At 42.7% G+C, this 15955-nt stretch overlaps 1 protein-coding gene across 2 annotated transcripts in view; it reads right to left on the reverse strand.

Annotated features, from left to right (window-relative positions):
- Positions 1–260: 260 nt before the first annotated feature.
- The window catches only part of col5a1 (procollagen, type V, alpha 1), a 76291-nt gene continuing 60596 nt past the window's right edge, over positions 261–15955 (reverse strand). The window contains exons 44-66 of one of the 2 annotated variants that reach the window (XM_035184173.2): positions 15881–15934; positions 15726–15779; positions 15517–15624; positions 15371–15424; positions 15149–15256; positions 12398–12451; positions 12125–12232; positions 11962–12015; positions 11807–11860; positions 11656–11709; positions 11480–11533; positions 11258–11365; positions 11028–11081; positions 10877–10930; positions 10527–10634; positions 10216–10269; positions 10087–10122; positions 9924–9977; positions 9519–9786; positions 8919–9031; positions 6479–6547; positions 3113–3346; positions 261–2651 (exon numbers count right to left, since the gene is read on the reverse strand). In XM_035184173.2, the coding sequence (XP_035040064.2) occupies positions 2505–2651; positions 3113–3346; positions 6479–6547; positions 8919–9031; positions 9519–9786; positions 9924–9977; positions 10087–10122; positions 10216–10269; positions 10527–10634; positions 10877–10930; positions 11028–11081; positions 11258–11365; positions 11480–11533; positions 11656–11709; positions 11807–11860; positions 11962–12015; positions 12125–12232; positions 12398–12451; positions 15149–15256; positions 15371–15424; positions 15517–15624; positions 15726–15779; positions 15881–15934 (2055 nt within the window). In that variant the 3' untranslated portion in view covers positions 261–2504. Of the gene's footprint in view, positions 2652–3112; positions 3347–6478; positions 6548–6599; positions 6669–8918; positions 9032–9518; positions 9787–9923; positions 9978–10086; positions 10123–10215; positions 10270–10526; positions 10635–10876; positions 10931–11027; positions 11082–11257; positions 11366–11479; positions 11534–11655; positions 11710–11806; positions 11861–11961; positions 12016–12124; positions 12233–12397; positions 12452–15148; positions 15257–15370; positions 15425–15516; positions 15625–15725; positions 15780–15880; positions 15935–15955 lie in introns of both variants that reach the window. The other variant, XM_047344377.1, reaches the window with a different exon arrangement.

Raw genomic sequence — 15955 nt, forward strand, 5'->3', positions numbered from 1 at the left:
TACACTATGGTATCATTTAACATTTATTTTTTTATTTTAAATAGTACAATAAATATACTACAAACGAACATTGGCTTTGGTAGAGTTACAAGTTCATCATTTCCTCTCCACTTCACAATAGTGGACATGACCTTTTATTTTTAAATTTTTTTTATCTTTCATTCATGAAAAAAACGGACGTATCCCGATGAATAAAAACCTGGACTACAGATCATGTCCCCCTACAGAATCATAACAAGAGAAAAAACTTTACAATTTCATGCATACAGATAGGTTTTAATGCTTCAAAAGACATACAAGAGTGGATGGCCACAGTAAACTTGAATTTATTGACATAAAAACCAATATATCTTCTATCCTCTTATCCTCACACAGGTTTTGACAAGACTGTGAAAAACGAACGTGACAAAGACGGACAAAAAACGGAAAATCTACAAAACAAAAACAATGGCAGCATTTCTGCTGGTTCTGGAAATTTACAAGAAATTGTTTGTCTTCTGCGTTGAGAGCAGAGTGTTTTAAAAATTTGGGCGTACTGCATGACGATGAAAAGATAAAGCCAGAGATCTACAAGCATATTGAGTTGTCTTGACAGAAAAATGGTTCAAGTCACATATTTGAAGATTTAAAAACAAAGAGGAAACAAATCTATGTATTAAGGGCTGTAAAAAATTCTGTGGTAGATACTTAGTGGTCATAAGCAAAGAGAGTGCATAGTTTGAACAAAGAGCATAATTACAATTAGGGCAAAAATAAAAGACCAACAAGACATTTTCTGACGCTGCAGGAGCAAACTGCTTAATCTGGCTGATTTCATTACCTGCCTCTACTTTGGATAAATCAAGAAAAACATTCCCATACAAAACAAAGGAAATAAGGAAAATTCAAGCCTGTTAAAGCTAAATATGTGATAACCTTTGGTGGAAGGGTTGAGTTTCATACACCAAACCAGACATTGGATCATAACCCTTTTTGCACGCCCATCGCAACATTTCCCACTCGTCAACTCCGTCCGTTTGATGAGGCACAGATGATCCGACAGCAGCGAGAGGCAAAAGCCAGCAGCAAAGCCAACAGCACCATCTTGGTTTCCTTTTTTCTCATCCCAACATTTGGTACAAGACATATTTTTCATATGTGTGCGGTCCGCCGAAGCAACATAACGCCGCCATGCTGCACTGATCTGCAAGCAGGGGAAAGAGCATGCAAACACCACTGCTGGACACTAAACATAGAAAAATGGATGCAGCTCAGATCCACCTGCGTCCACTGTGGTGTTTAAGAGTCAAGGGGCTGCTGGTGACAGAATATTATTGCCACAAATTTCCTTTCATTCAAACAAACAAAACCTAGAAAAATACATAGCACCACAGATGAGAGGAAATATAGCACCAGGGTTCTTTGATTGTTATTTCCATTCAAATGTGACATCATCTCCCATTGCATAGCCAGATGAGTATTTCAGGAAAAGGAAAATAGAAGCAGTTTATTAAATTAATGATAATTGCCACCAAGGTAGGTGGTTTGTTCCGAGGGCACAAAAGGAGGAATGTATTTTTCTTTTCATTAGTTCTGCAAATCAACTGTCACATAATATCACAGAGCTTGTTTTCGTCTCTTTTTTTTATTTCCATTGTGTTCTTAAATTACAACAAGATGTGCTCCACAACCTCAACAAGACAGGACTTCCCAATTAGTTTTTTTCCTAGTTTTTTTTTTCAATTTACAAGTCGAATTTCCTCACTTTCAATATCTCTGCAATTGTCGGTGTTATCCCTGTATCCATCATCTCCTCCTCCTCCTACCTCTACAATTAATAAAGTCACATGCACGTTTTGAAGCCAGAAGCAATAAACATTATCAGGAAAAAAATATACAGAATGTACTTACAAACATAAAAATTATTTATATATATATTTATATATATATATATATCTATATAGAGGATCCATTCCAAAAGAATGGAGGGGACAATTATGCACAAGCAAGAGCTCCTAGTAGTGAAAGAGCAAAAACAACCCAACAAAAAGTGGAAGAAGCCAGGGAGATGAAGGAAGACGAGATCAGAACCAAAGATGAGGGGGGAAAAAAAGCCAAATCAGATGGAGTCCATGGCAAAAAAACTGCACTCGTCTGGAATGCTGCAGCTCTCAGGGTCGCGTCCGTTGTTTGGGACCAGGACGTCTAAATCAAGTGATGGGTTAGGTGTGTGTCTGCGTGAGTGTGTGGCGTAGGAGGCAGGATCTGACATCCAGTTTCAAAACTTGCATGTGATGGAGAAGGCCCACTGAGGTTGTTTCGTTTTTCCTCTATTCCTAAAAGAATTTCACTGCATCCTCAACTTGATTTCATTTTTACTCTGGTTGCTTTATGGAAAAAAAAAAGTAGACTTTTTTTTCTTTTTTTTTTTTACAAATAGAATTGTCCTTTTTCTTTTTCAAATGTTTTTTTTCTGAGAAAACAAAATATGCTTTTCTTTTTCTCCATTTGCTCAGTAAACAGTCTTAGCCCATGAAACAGACGGGGCCCACTTCGAATCCGAACTTCTGCGTGGAGCCGCCAAAGTCGTTGAACATGAGGTCCACAAACGGCACCTGCTCCACCTTTGGCGTGTTGATCTCGAGTACGGTCTTTTCGTAGCCCTTTTTCAACTGCGAAAAAGAAACACCGGAGAGGAGAGTTGGTGCATTGAAGCTAAACATCACGTTCTTTTGTAGAAGACAGAGCGGCTACAAATACAACCAACATCAGTTTCTGACAGTGTTCATCAAATAGCTCATTCACACTTAAATTAGCCAGTACATACCTGCTAAAGAGGAGATTAACTCCTTTAACATTGACAATAGAGGAGTTTGCCTCTCTTCAGTCATGTTCAGCGCTACAAACGCAAACACAACTGAGGCTCTCTCTCACCTCGTTGTCTTACCACATTAGCGCGTTCACCTTGGTGTCATGTTTCCAGAAACCGGAGCAGATACAAACTTGTGTCTAATGCAGTGTAATTTGACCCCGGAGTGAATACCAATTGAATCCATTCTCTTTGCAGACAATAGCCAGATGTTACTATCGCCAACCACCCAGAGACACTCCCACAAACATCTCCTTGACTTACCGCACAGCCATCGACCACGGCGCGGATGTAGGGGTTGTTATCGTACGACATCTCTTCATCGTTGGAGCCGAGGAAACGAACGGCCTTGTCGTAGTTTCCTTGATCCTGGTCGTGCCAGGCCACCGACTGGTAGCAGTTGTACGTAATGTTCTGTCTGGCTGCTGCGCTCAGCAACCGCAGGAAGGTCATCTGGACCACGCCGATGGGGTTGCCCTCGGCGTCCACGTAGGAGAGCTGCGATTTAAAATAAAGGGATGTAGACTGAAAACCAGGGGCAGGCAGCGGTGTAAAGAATGAGTGAGTAAAAAGAGAGGAAGGATTGTCCTGAAGATACAATAGATTTAGTGAACACACTGTCAAGTCTATACTGTGCAGTGCTGCTGTCTCCTGGGAGTCGTTCTGAATTAATTTATGGCTTGTAATCTCTGTTCCTGTTTCACTGCTGCATTGGGATTTCTCTGTTTCTTATTTACAATGGTGTGGGAATCCAGGTGTCATCTGAGGATACACACAATTTATTTACACTACCCTGCTCTGTTGCAGCACAGGCAAACAGAACTTAACAGTGTGTGTGGCACGTAACACAACACATTAACCTGATTATTAAAGGACAACAGTGGTGATATTATATTTTTTTGTCGACATATTCCATGAAAAGACCAGAACCTTCCATGCTAGAGTTTGTCTGCCCGTCTGATTTAACTATCCTATTAATTTCAGCCCATTCATTCCTAATTCAAAGCATTGTAAATATTTAAAGCCAGGTCACAAATATAAAGTTACCTCTGCCAAGGACGTTATCTTTTCACCCCCGGTCTGTTTGTCTCTCAGTTGGTTTGTTTTTGAGCAAGGGATTTTCACGAAACTTGGTTGAAGGATAAATTATGGATCAGAGGAGAACCCATGATATTTTGGTGCAGTTTAGGGGATTGATCTGATTATTTTTTTCACTTCCTTTAGCATGCGATAGAGAGGGCATCTTTCAACTTTTAGTTTTCCCAGAGAACAATTCATGAATCTTGATGAAAAATATCAGGCACATTTAGAGGACTGATATTTATGAGCGTGCGAACTTTGGTGCAGCTTGATTGAATTTAAGGGAACTGTTGGGACTTGGCAGAGGTGAGGCTCAGTATTTCCCTAAAACAAACTGTACAGTATAGTTTGCTGCATACTTTACTAAAAAGGTGCATTCAGTTTTTTTTCTTTTTCAGCGGGGGTTTAATACAAATTAATTGCACCATTGAACATTTTCAACGCCAGACTGGTTAAGCCAAGATGCTCTCAAAATTAACTACAAAGCCCACATTCATCATCATGAAGGAAGATGTCAGCCTGTGGAACAGCGGCTCGCTGAAGCATTTTTAACAGTTTTTGCACATGGATTCCACAGGATACAGATACTATGTATTCATACTGTTGAATTGTTGTTGTTCATTTCATGTTGTTTTTGTATTTTCATGGAGATTTGTGGACAATATTGAATATTAGACTCACACTTAAGTAGCATTTATGTTTTTCTCTCCAGGGAAAGATGAGCATGGACCAATTATATCGAGCGATGACATTAGATAGAGTGATGAAGAGTATTTCCAAGGATAATGCCTGTAAACTGCACTGATGTGGAAAAAACCTGCCCAAATAAAGACCTATTATGTGATTGTCTAAATGTGTGAGAAGTGTTTAAACCATGAAAATGTAATTATCTGAATAGGAAATGCATTGCAGTAATATGATAATTACATGGTAATTAATTTATAATTAACCTAGGACTTCTCTTTTTTTCATTTTGTTATATCCATTTAAATGATTTCAGGCTCTTTGTAATCCTGACTGATGAAGACACAAGATTCGGAACAGGTCACAGTCGGGTTTAATGTCCGTTAAGTGACTATCAGCATATACCAACCATCAGGAATCCATTAGATCCACACGGTCGCTTTGTCTCTCAGACAAGCGGGACTTACTGATAGTAGAGCGCATGCAGCGTCCATGCCATGCAGCCAGAGCAGCAGACCTGTCTGAGTGCGTGTTCTTTCTCGACTTGTACTTGTGCACACACACACTCACCTTAGCACACATGCATATACAAACCCGGAGTACCAACACTCAAACTTTATATTTACGAAATCAAGCCTAATTACTCACCTGATATAAACAGTTTATTCTGTTTTTTATGTTTGAGTGTTGACACTGTGGCTCAGGTTAAAAGAAAAGTGTTCTGTAGTGTCTGCAGAGTCCCCATGCATTTCCTGATTCACCCCCACCAGTCGTCATCCCCCACAGTCTGTGAATGTAGCCCGACATCACCAGAGAAAACATTACCTCTTTACCATCACAGCCGCAAGTCAACAGTGGCTGAGTACCCAGAAGCCCCTGGGGTGGTGACTGAGTGCCTGACCTGTGCCTGACTCGGAGCTACTCTGCCAGATCTAAGTAGTGTTTAAAGGAAGATGGGGGGGAATGTGAGCGCAGCTGAATGGCTGCTTATGTTTCACCCCCCTATGGAGGATAGATGACTGAGGCTGGACCCTGTTGATCTACAGCTTAGAACATTTGAATGTGTAAGAAAGAAGTGTAAATTGATGTATTCCTATTCAGAACAAAACACCTATGGATACTTCTATTTCCTGGATCATGAGAGTATTGAGGCACACAGTCACCCTTGGGAGATGCTCTCTTAATGCAGCAGAGGTGTGGCAGAGTGGAGTATCCAGCCAGGAGTCTCTTCAGTAAGTACTTCTGTTTATTAACCCATTAAGACCAGATGCAACATATGCTTATACATACCTTGAGTCCAGGTGCGACGTTTGAATGCTTCTCCTGTTTAGCACTGGATGAGATGTGTGCTTCTCATCCGCAATGTAATGACTAATTGTAATTTGCTAAAATGCATTATGGGAAATGTCGATTGTTTGTAAGCATGTTGTTCCTGCTTAAAAAATGTGTAGCGTTTAAGACAATGGCTGATGATCTAAGTGATGAGTGAGTGTCATAGATGAAATAAATGATAAAAAGGTGATGTTCCTGCTAAATAATTAACCGAGTCTCAGTTATTTGGCGCCTGAAGCCTTAATGGGTTAACCTCCATTACTTGTCAAACATGTTGCATCAGCATATTCAAATCCTGCCTGCATGGTCCACAAACCTCTTCTCCATTTTCCTCGTGAGAGTATCAGCTTTGTTGCTGGACTGAGCGTGAGAGCAGCTTGTGCCGAATCATGCACCACAAACGCATAACCCACAAGCAAGGTGCCAGTGCATATACATACTTCTTAGAGCAGAACCAGAAACATGCAGGACCTCGGCCACGCAGAGTCCGGGCCTCAGCCAGGACTCTGGGACCGCAGGCGAGGGGAAACTTACCAGGGAACCTCTCTTGTAGTGACTATACCATGTGCCTGGCGAGTCTTTGGGCCATTTTGCCATTTTGCTCTGCAAAATATAAGAGGTGTTTAGGAAAGGGAAAGTCAGGAGTCTGGCTTACCAGTTTACCACGTTTGAATTCACTGAACCAGGACCCGGGATTCTCCTTTACCCAGGATGTGAGCCTAGCCTGGGGTATGGATCAAATGAGAGGTGGAGCCGGGGGAAGGAAAAAACAGCAGCGTTAAAGAAAAGAAACATCTGACAGAAACACATCCACAGTTTTTCTCTCCTTCTCCCCTCTTCCTCCTCCCGTTTGTCCTCTGAGGAATCCTGCAGACCTGAAACGGTATTGGTGAGATCAACCACAACAGACCAGGACAGGCGATTTTAATAAGCCATTATGCCATTTTGTACAGTATGAACTGAAGCTGGCAGCAAATTGCTGCTGAAAAATTCATGAATACACAGTGATTAATTAAGAAATGATCGCCTGCAACAAGCTCTTACGTCTCGGCCTCTCTCCCCGCTGTGTGGTGTTTGTGCTGTGCAGCCATGGCGTAACTTTGTTATGCCATTAAAAGCTGTGAGTTGGCCAACAGGGCACAGCTCTAATGGTCTCAGGCATGACAATGATGAATTCTCCATAATTAGATAGCAGGGTTTGATATGAGAGTGTCGTCAATAGCTTAATGCATTAATGAATGAATGATGGGAATGTGAGCACTCAGCGTTGGGAGACTGCATACATTAGACCCATGCTGCCTTGAAGGTGACCTTTTAGTTGTTTTCACCGGAGTGGACGGAGCACAGGAGGGAATGTATCCTTGCAGTGACTTTCTCTTTCTCTAAAATCCATGAAAGCACGCCAGGCTTTCTTGTTGCATCCCCACTGCTACGTTTTCGTTTAAAAAAAACGCATCAACTCTGCTTTGGATAAGTCTAGCGTCTACACCACTCCACAGTTTTAGAGAATTTTGGATTTAGTTTGAAAACTTAAGCGGAGCGTTTTAGTCTGAACGGAAGAAGAGGAACTGAGATGTTTGGAAACAATGATGTACAGTACCTGAGTATTATCAGTCACGATGTAGCCTTCACTGATTCATCGGGCTCTCATCACATGACCCCCCCACCCCCTCAACATGGATAATCAATTGCAAGTGTTGCTGACCGTGTTGTCTTAGCTAACAGCTGTTGTACAGATACAACTGCTAACGTGCATAGGAGACGAGCTATTATTGGAGCAATCTGAGACAATTACCTTGTCCAGCTGTACACGCATGCCTTCATGTTAACACCGACACATGCATGCCCAGTGTATGCGAGTGGTCACAGGGACAGGGATTAAAACTGATACAGAATGAAAATGCGGTTTTCAAACAGATCGTGTGCTCTTATAATTACTGTGCCAATCTAAACGTGTGTTAGTGTGTTCAGCCTCAGTGCAAAGACAAGGCAGCTCACAGGCTTTTTTTTTTTATGATGAGAGCAGCCCATCACCAGCACGCTATAAAAAGTCTTGCTTCATTATTCTGAGCTTAAGCAAACTCTTGCTCCTCTGAGGCTTGGTGAGTGCGATCATTAAAATGGCTGTAGCACTGTGCTATAACCCAACTCCCCCCTCCCCTCTCGACTTGTCAAAGACAGTGTTCCAAGTGTTTCACCACTGCTGCTACTCTCCTCTCCACGCTCCATGCATAATGAAGCAAAAATCTCCTCCGATGTGCCTGTCAGCTGCCAAATGCTTTCTCAGGTGATGACATTCTATCTAAAAATGGCACCAAAGTATGGATGAATTCAGATGATTGTGTGAGTGTGTTTTGAAAGATTGTCTCCCCGCAGTTAGCGACTGTCAGAACCAAACTGAGATTTACTATGTTCGTAAAATAAGTCACTGTCCTCATGGGAAATCCAGGGAGTCGTGGTGACTCATCTTCCGTGGCTTCCTTCATGACAACACAAGGTAATCTCATGGAGGCTAATTATACGAGTACATGTGGAGGTACAACAGAGTTCCAAATATCGCTGTCTGGAGATGCACGGGTTATTTATTCTTGCATGCAAGTTATTTATTCTTGTGTTCAAGTTAGTCCCAGGTATGAAAAAATACATTCTGCAATATTCAGCAATTTTCCACTCATTGATCTTATATTAACACTTCTGCCATTAGGGCAGGAAGATCCTTTCATGGTATTATTGGGGCATTCATTATGCTTACAGGTGGAATTCACATTTATAGGAACTCACCATGCGAACAAATACATTTTTAAGAAATTTGGGATAAGAATACAAACATGTTTTTGTATGATGCCCAATGTATGACGATTTGGTGAGAATTAAAATGAATTGAATTAGAATTAAGTTCATTTATTGTCATCAAATCCCAAACAGGATGCTGAAAGTGTTCAGTGTGAGTGTGTTTTTGCGCAGACAGACGTACCCCTTCAGACTTCTTGTCAGGGTAGATGCAGCTCTCTCCACCTGCTGTGAAGTTGCAGTAAACCTTGAAGGAGTCCCGAGAGCAGCCCTGGTTTGGATCAATCCAGTACTCGCCTGAAGAGGAGAGAGAGAGGGAGAAAACAGAGGGCATGCAGTTGAAGAGCTGCACGTATCCTGTTATCCTCCAGGTCAAGATCATGTCTGACACTGTCATGCATGACTATATCTACACAATTGTGTGTTGCGTCATTTTTGGAAAATAAAAGGGAAAGTTATCAAAATGGCCTTTAAAAATAGTCTAAAGTATATATATATATTTTTTTAAATCCATCCAAAAGTGAGTCCTGCTGCTGAGGTGGAAATTGAAATACTTTTATTATCTAGTCCATATGTACACAAGTGTCGAGCAGCTATGATGGATTAGCGGTTGAAATGTCCAAACTGCAGAATGATTCCCGGGCTGCATCTGATTATTTTCATTATAGATAAATCTGGCAATTATTATCTCCAATATTCGGTCTGTTAAAGGTCAGAAAAAGATATTCTAAAGCCCCTGGGGATCAGACAACAGATACTCATTTAGATGGAATGTGATACGAACCATCTGGGAAATCAGCGTGGCAGAGCTGCAGATCCTTGCAGGTGCGAGCGGGGTTGGCCTGTGTGCCAAGCGGGTGCTTCATCTGCTCGATCTCCAGTTTCAGGGAGTTGAGCGAGCCAAAGATCTCCTCCATGCCGTCGTCGTAGTCCTTGTAGTTGGCGTCCACAGCGGCGTCGTCCATCATCTGGCTGGCGTCGATGTTCCTGCGCATTCGGCCCTTCATGGGAGCATGCATGGGGAGCGGGTGGATGACATCGCCAGGAGGACCCTGATGAGGAGAGATGAAATGAAAAATACAAATGAGGTATGGATGGTAATTAGGATTAATGTCCATAATACCAAGAGATAATGACTTGCATTTTACGATAACAATAATAATGACCAGAGGACGATGCATTGACTTACAGGAGGGCCAGGATGTCCAGGTGTACCAGTCTCTCCTTTTGGTCCAGTTTGACCCTGAAGAGGACGAAGACATACTCTATCTTTAACATCGAATAGTTTTAGAGAGTCATGAAATGCTCTTCATCGTTCCTGATGGATTTAATCTTTAATTAAAAACACTTACCGATGACCCTTTAGCTCCTTTGGGGCCAGGAGGACCCTAAAGAATAAAGTTCACAGAGTAATCAATGTCAGCTTCAACATCACATGCTACTGAGTTGGACACAATCATATATAATGGATTTAGTCTTACAGGTAATCCAGGAGGACCCAGGGGACCGAGGGGACCTGATGGACCACTAATACCCTAAAGTAGAAACGAGAGTGAGACAACAGAGAAAACGCCGTTTGTTTCTGATGCAACAGTATTGATTAGCATGAGGGATAATCACACCGGATACCACATTTTGCCTTTTGCTTAACTAAAGACCACAAACATAAAGACTATCCATAACTTCCATTGGGCAGATTGTTGGCACCAATGGCGCTAAGCTTCTGCGGCACATGCAGTTTTTGTATAAAGATGTGAGACTTTTTTTTCCATGTTTAGTTTTGTTTTCTTACGTTGTCTCCTTTGGGACCATGTGTTCCTGGAGGACCAGGAAGACCCCTGTCACCCTTCTCTCCCTGTTCACCTGGGGGTCCGATAAGACCAATAAGACCCGGATGTCCCTGTGGGCAGAGGGAAAAGTCAGTTAGTCAAAAATGCACTATCACAAACATTAGCCCTATCCTATATCTATCTGGCACACCCTCTAATCATTAGGGTAATGATCTGATGGCTGGAGGCAAACAACATATCTAATCAATATCTAGATAAATAGGTTCATTAGTCTTTGCTGAAGTATTTACTGTAGCTTTATGCTGCACATGAAAGCATTCGGAGCTGTGGAGCAGGTGCTGGAGGGGCTCACCTTTTCTCCTTTGACACCTGAGTCTCCTTTCAAACCTGGCAAACCAGGAGGGCCCTGTGAGAGGGGGAACAGATGAATACAGTTTCTGATCAGGTATATATAAGTGTATGAAAATACTTGAGTCCGAAGGCCAGGGGTCACTTCAACTCACCATAGGCCCAGGAGGCCCATCTGGGCCTGAAGGACCAGGCAGACCTTGCTCTCCCTGCACAGAAAAACAATACATTTTAAGTTTAAATATATATCACATATCCTATGTTCTGCTGTTTATCATAAACTGTTTATGTAGCCTTGTTTTACATGCATTTACATTTAACAACATTATACAACTTCAGCATGACTGTGATGAATTGGTGTGAAGGCACAAAGCGTTTTACTCACCACTGGGCCGGGGATACCCCTGAGACCTTCAGAACCAGGCTTGCCAGGTGATCCTTGAGGACCAACAGGGCCTGTCTTTCCTTGGGGACCTTCCAAACCAGACTCTCCCTTTCACACAGAAACACAGATACAAATAAACATTTGTTTCTTGCTCATTTCTTGTTGTGTTTTTTGACACTGTTGGTATGAAGTGTCTTTTGCATTATTTGTTGGATGTGTTACCTTGAATCCTTTCTCTCCTTGTCTTCCCTCAGGTCCTGTTGCTCCATGGGGGCCCTGTTTTAAAAACACACATAGATGACAAAGATTAAAATAGAAGAATACATAAACAGAACATTTTGACACAGAACACAACACTTTTGCAGCGATGGGAGGAGAGTGCAAAGGCTGGTACTCACTCGTTTTCCTGGTGGTCCAGAGGGACCAGACTCTCCAGTGGGTCCAGGTGAACCCTAGTTTAAAATTTCAGAGGGTGAAGATTAAATCAAAATGAAACAACTTGCAATTTAACAGAAAATTTCCATAGTGCTGTAAAAAAGTGACACTCACAGGCTGACCAGCCTCTCCATCATCTCCCTTGTCACCAGATGGACCATCCAACCCCTGTATAGGAAATAAACAGATCCTCAGTCAAGCTGCATTATATAAAAAAAACCCCCGTAAGGAATAGAGTTTGCACACTTCACAAGTTATGCCATACGTACAGCAGGACCAGGCTCTCCAGGAGGGCCGGGGTCTCCAGGGAAACCACTTGGACCCTGAAAACCAATAAAAGCTGCATTAATTTCTTTTCTCTGAGATTTAGAGACACTTTAGAGACACCATATAAAATAAACTTTCATGAGATGATTACAGAATAAAACGTACTGGGCTGCCTTTAGGACCATCATCTCCGGGGGGACCCTTGGGGCCAGGAGGTCCACCTGCACCAGCCGGACCACCCTCTCCCTTTTCTCCTCGTTCTCCTCTTGAACCCTGGAATAAAAAGCAGTTAGCAGAAATTTCAGTTCAGAGAGACTGGTAAAAATTGGGAAAAAAGTGGGAAATTGAAAACTTTTCTTAAGTGGTGAAATACTTTGTATTTTTCAGTCTTTGTTGGATCTTTTGAAAAAATGGAGAAAAGAAAATGAGCTAACTCACTGGTGGGCCAACTTCTCCCTGAAGACCTGGTTCTCCTGTTTCGCCGGAATCGCCCTGGTAAGAGAGAGAGAGAGAGAGAGAGGGGATATTAGAGGGTAAGACAGAGATGTACGTTATCAGATCGGTGATTTGTTGATGCGATGCGGTTCTAAAAATCCCATCATTTATAGTTGCTCGCACTGTCCAGGTGCCCTTGTCACCCAAATGGGCACGGAAAGAGATGACACAAGACATTTCAATCCATCAAGTGCAGGTACATTGGACGACTGGCGTAAAGAGGGTGCTGACCTCACTGTTCTCCTGGGCCCTGCACATATATCTTGTCCCCTTGCTCCTGCCTTATTGGATAGTTGCCCTGTTGACTCACCTATACGCCGGGCGCTGTCGTTACTCACTGTCACATGAGCGTACCCTCCCGCCCTCTGGGCTCGAGTGCAGATGCAACACCTGTTTCAGGTTTTAAAATGATGCATTTAGAAGAGATGGCACGAGTTGATACTGCAACTTTGCAATGAGGAGCTGCACAGTGATGTGTTATGATAAGCATATCCAGATTCTCTGTAGCGTGAACAACAGGTCTGTGTTTGGACATCAACCGATGCTCCTAAATTAGCGTCAGGCTGTTTTCCAGAATCAATCCTGCTGCTGCTGTCAAGAAATCCACTGTAAGCAGCTGTCTGTATATAAAAACGTGACTGATCCTTGTTTTTTAGGAGCGCACGCTGACTTTATGCAAATGTTGCATCTAATAAGCTTTGTTCAGGCCTTGGCTAAGTCCGTACGAACAACAAGCTGCTCATGTCCACCACGGGGCGACCGCTCGAATCTGCTGACAACGGGGAGAACCGCGAGCGTGAGAGACAGCTGCTAATCACCGTTATATGAGGGATGCGTTTTCGAGAAAAAGCCCGAGCTTGGTCGCCTGCCAGGTCCCTTGGCCAGCTAATAAAATGCCAGATCAGCTGAGGCACAATTAGCCGGGAAAGCCATGTGTTTGTTTGCATGGGAGAAGGACAAGCAATCCTCGGGGATATTATAAAGGAGCAAAAGGTGATTCTATAGACTCGAAGCCGGAGGAAAAAAAGTAAATCCCACCATCACTTTGGACAGAAAGTGAGCTGAAGGTGCACAGCGTTGCAGTCTGGCAGCGGCAAAAGCTGCCAAAGCAGGCCTTTTCATAATGAAAGAGCCGCAACAAATAAGAGCGGGAGTTGATTTTTATGAGAGCTGCCGTTAATAATGGATTTATCATCTTGGACTTTCAAGCATGGTGCCGCTGAGTATTTATTCATCCTGCCTCCACTCAGCAACAGTGCTGTTGGGGGGGTGGCAGCCTGTCCGTTAGATTTTCTGTATGTCCGTCAATCGGCGGCGGAGGGGGGGGGGAATGATCATGTCCCATTTAAAAGGGTATCGTATAAATAGGCATGTGAAATATTAATGGCTGCAAAAGCCTGGTAAAGAGGTATCATTGACAGCCTGCACCACAGAGCACTCAGACAAACTGCTGGCGCACTGAATCTGCCTCTTTCAAAGTGTTATGAAAAACAGTGAGCTGGATAAAAACTGTATCACACCTGATGCATGCGCAGGGTACAATGAAAAACATGTTAGCTGCCATTGTGGTCTGGGATTGGCGATATCGAGCCCACTTGGGGACCTTTTTGTTGTGTAGGCGAATTTGCATACACTAAAAACTAAAATTAAAATACAGAGACAATGAACTCAATTTCTCTGAAGTGTTCCAGAGGTGCCATGATGGAAACGAGGCTTGTATCAGGATGAATAAATTATCAGTTGAATGAATATTAGCAGGTGGAGTGGATTTCCACAATGGCCGCACAGCAGCTCCTTTCATACATGTTAAAAACCACAGGCAGTTTCAGAACACAAAGGCTCCTCCGAGGGAAAACTATTATGTGGAAAGAGCAGGGCCCCAAAACACAAGGCAGCACAAAAATGATCATACAGCAGAGAAAATATGGTGTTCACATGGGCAGAGATCATACCAGGAGACTATAAAATGTTGAAAAATAGGAATAACACGCACATCAAATATGGGGTACTGATCACAAAACGTTTTGAGAAAGAGAGCTATACCAAATCCAATACTATTGGTTGGTAATAGTATTTATGACAGCCATTTAGCCTGAACCTTTAATGGTATTCCAACAATTGATGTGACTTGAATACTATATGTGAGTCTTTATTTTGTATTTTGTACTATTTGTCTATGTACATTTTATGATATCTACCATGATATATTTTGTGGTGCTGATACATCACGTGATTTGCCCAAAAATGCATTGTAAGCTTTTACGATGGCATCACCAGCATCACCAGCAGATGATCAAACATCACCAGCAAACAAATCCTTTAAGGCGAGTTTGAAGATCTTTTTTCAAACTTTTCAGGAGACAATAAAATCCCAATCTCTGTGTGTAAGTATGTAAATAGATTGTTTTTGCTAGACAAAGATATCAATGTTTGGCTATGGAATTAAAGTATGAAAAGTGTTTCTGTCTCCCTAAATAAGTGATCGTTCATTTAGTTGTCAATAAGATACAATTTCTATCAAATACAGAAACAAAAACATGGCTGAGAGGAATTAAATGTGACTTTAGAAATGTCTGTGTTTACACTTGTACCTGCTAAAGAGATGGAAGGTGCATTCCTTATGTGCTTATAGAAAGACTGTAGCTGCACGTCTGCACATCTGTGCAAGCCAGTTACCAAACAGGTGAGATTTACCTTTTCTCCAACAGCGCCAGGGTTTCCAATACCGCCCGGAGGTCCCTGTGGGCCGTCAGCTCCTGGGGGCCCTGAGGGGCCTCTGGGACCAGGGGGGCCAGGTGGACCCTATAGAGAAGAGACGAAACAGTTTAATTTCAAAATGCATTTCACCTACATACTGCTTGTGATCAAATATTTAGAATACTTCTTATAATAATCATTTCTCCAGTAAGCTCTTACCAATTGTCCAACGTCTCCAGTTTCACCTTTCTCACCAGGAGGTCCAGGCAAACCCTGAGGGAGTGTGCAAATAATTGTATTATTAGCCTCTGTGTCTTTCTTAATGACATTTGACCACAGTTTGTATTTTCCATTATTGTCTGCACCTGCAGCCCGACTGGGCCTGGAGGTCCGGGGAATCCTCTTGATCCTTCGTCTCCCTTCTGGCCGAACAGACCCTGCTGACCTCTGGGACCAGGCTCACCATCTGCACCCTGCGCAACACCACAGATAAAGGGGTCACATACGGGAGAGGCATGCAAACGCTGGTGGGCCAACGGATGTAATAAATCAGGCATTGAATGATGTAACTTACTGCAGGACCGGGAGCTCCGACAGGACCTTGAGGGCCAGTGGGACCGGGTGGGCCCTGCAGAGGAGATGGAAAAAAATCAAAATCCACAATCAACAGTTTTAAAATGTATGCATTCACCAGAAAATTGGATGAGCTTGAGATAAACAGCCACTTACATGTTCTCCTTTGTCACCCTTGCCTCCTTTCTGGCCTGACTCTCCGAGCTCTCCCTGAGGAATGAAAGCATCACA

This window comes from Hippoglossus stenolepis, chromosome 18 (genome assembly GCF_022539355.2).
Source record: "Hippoglossus stenolepis isolate QCI-W04-F060 chromosome 18, HSTE1.2, whole genome shotgun sequence".
Classification (NCBI taxonomy): Eukaryota; Metazoa; Chordata; class Actinopteri; order Pleuronectiformes; family Pleuronectidae; genus Hippoglossus; species Hippoglossus stenolepis.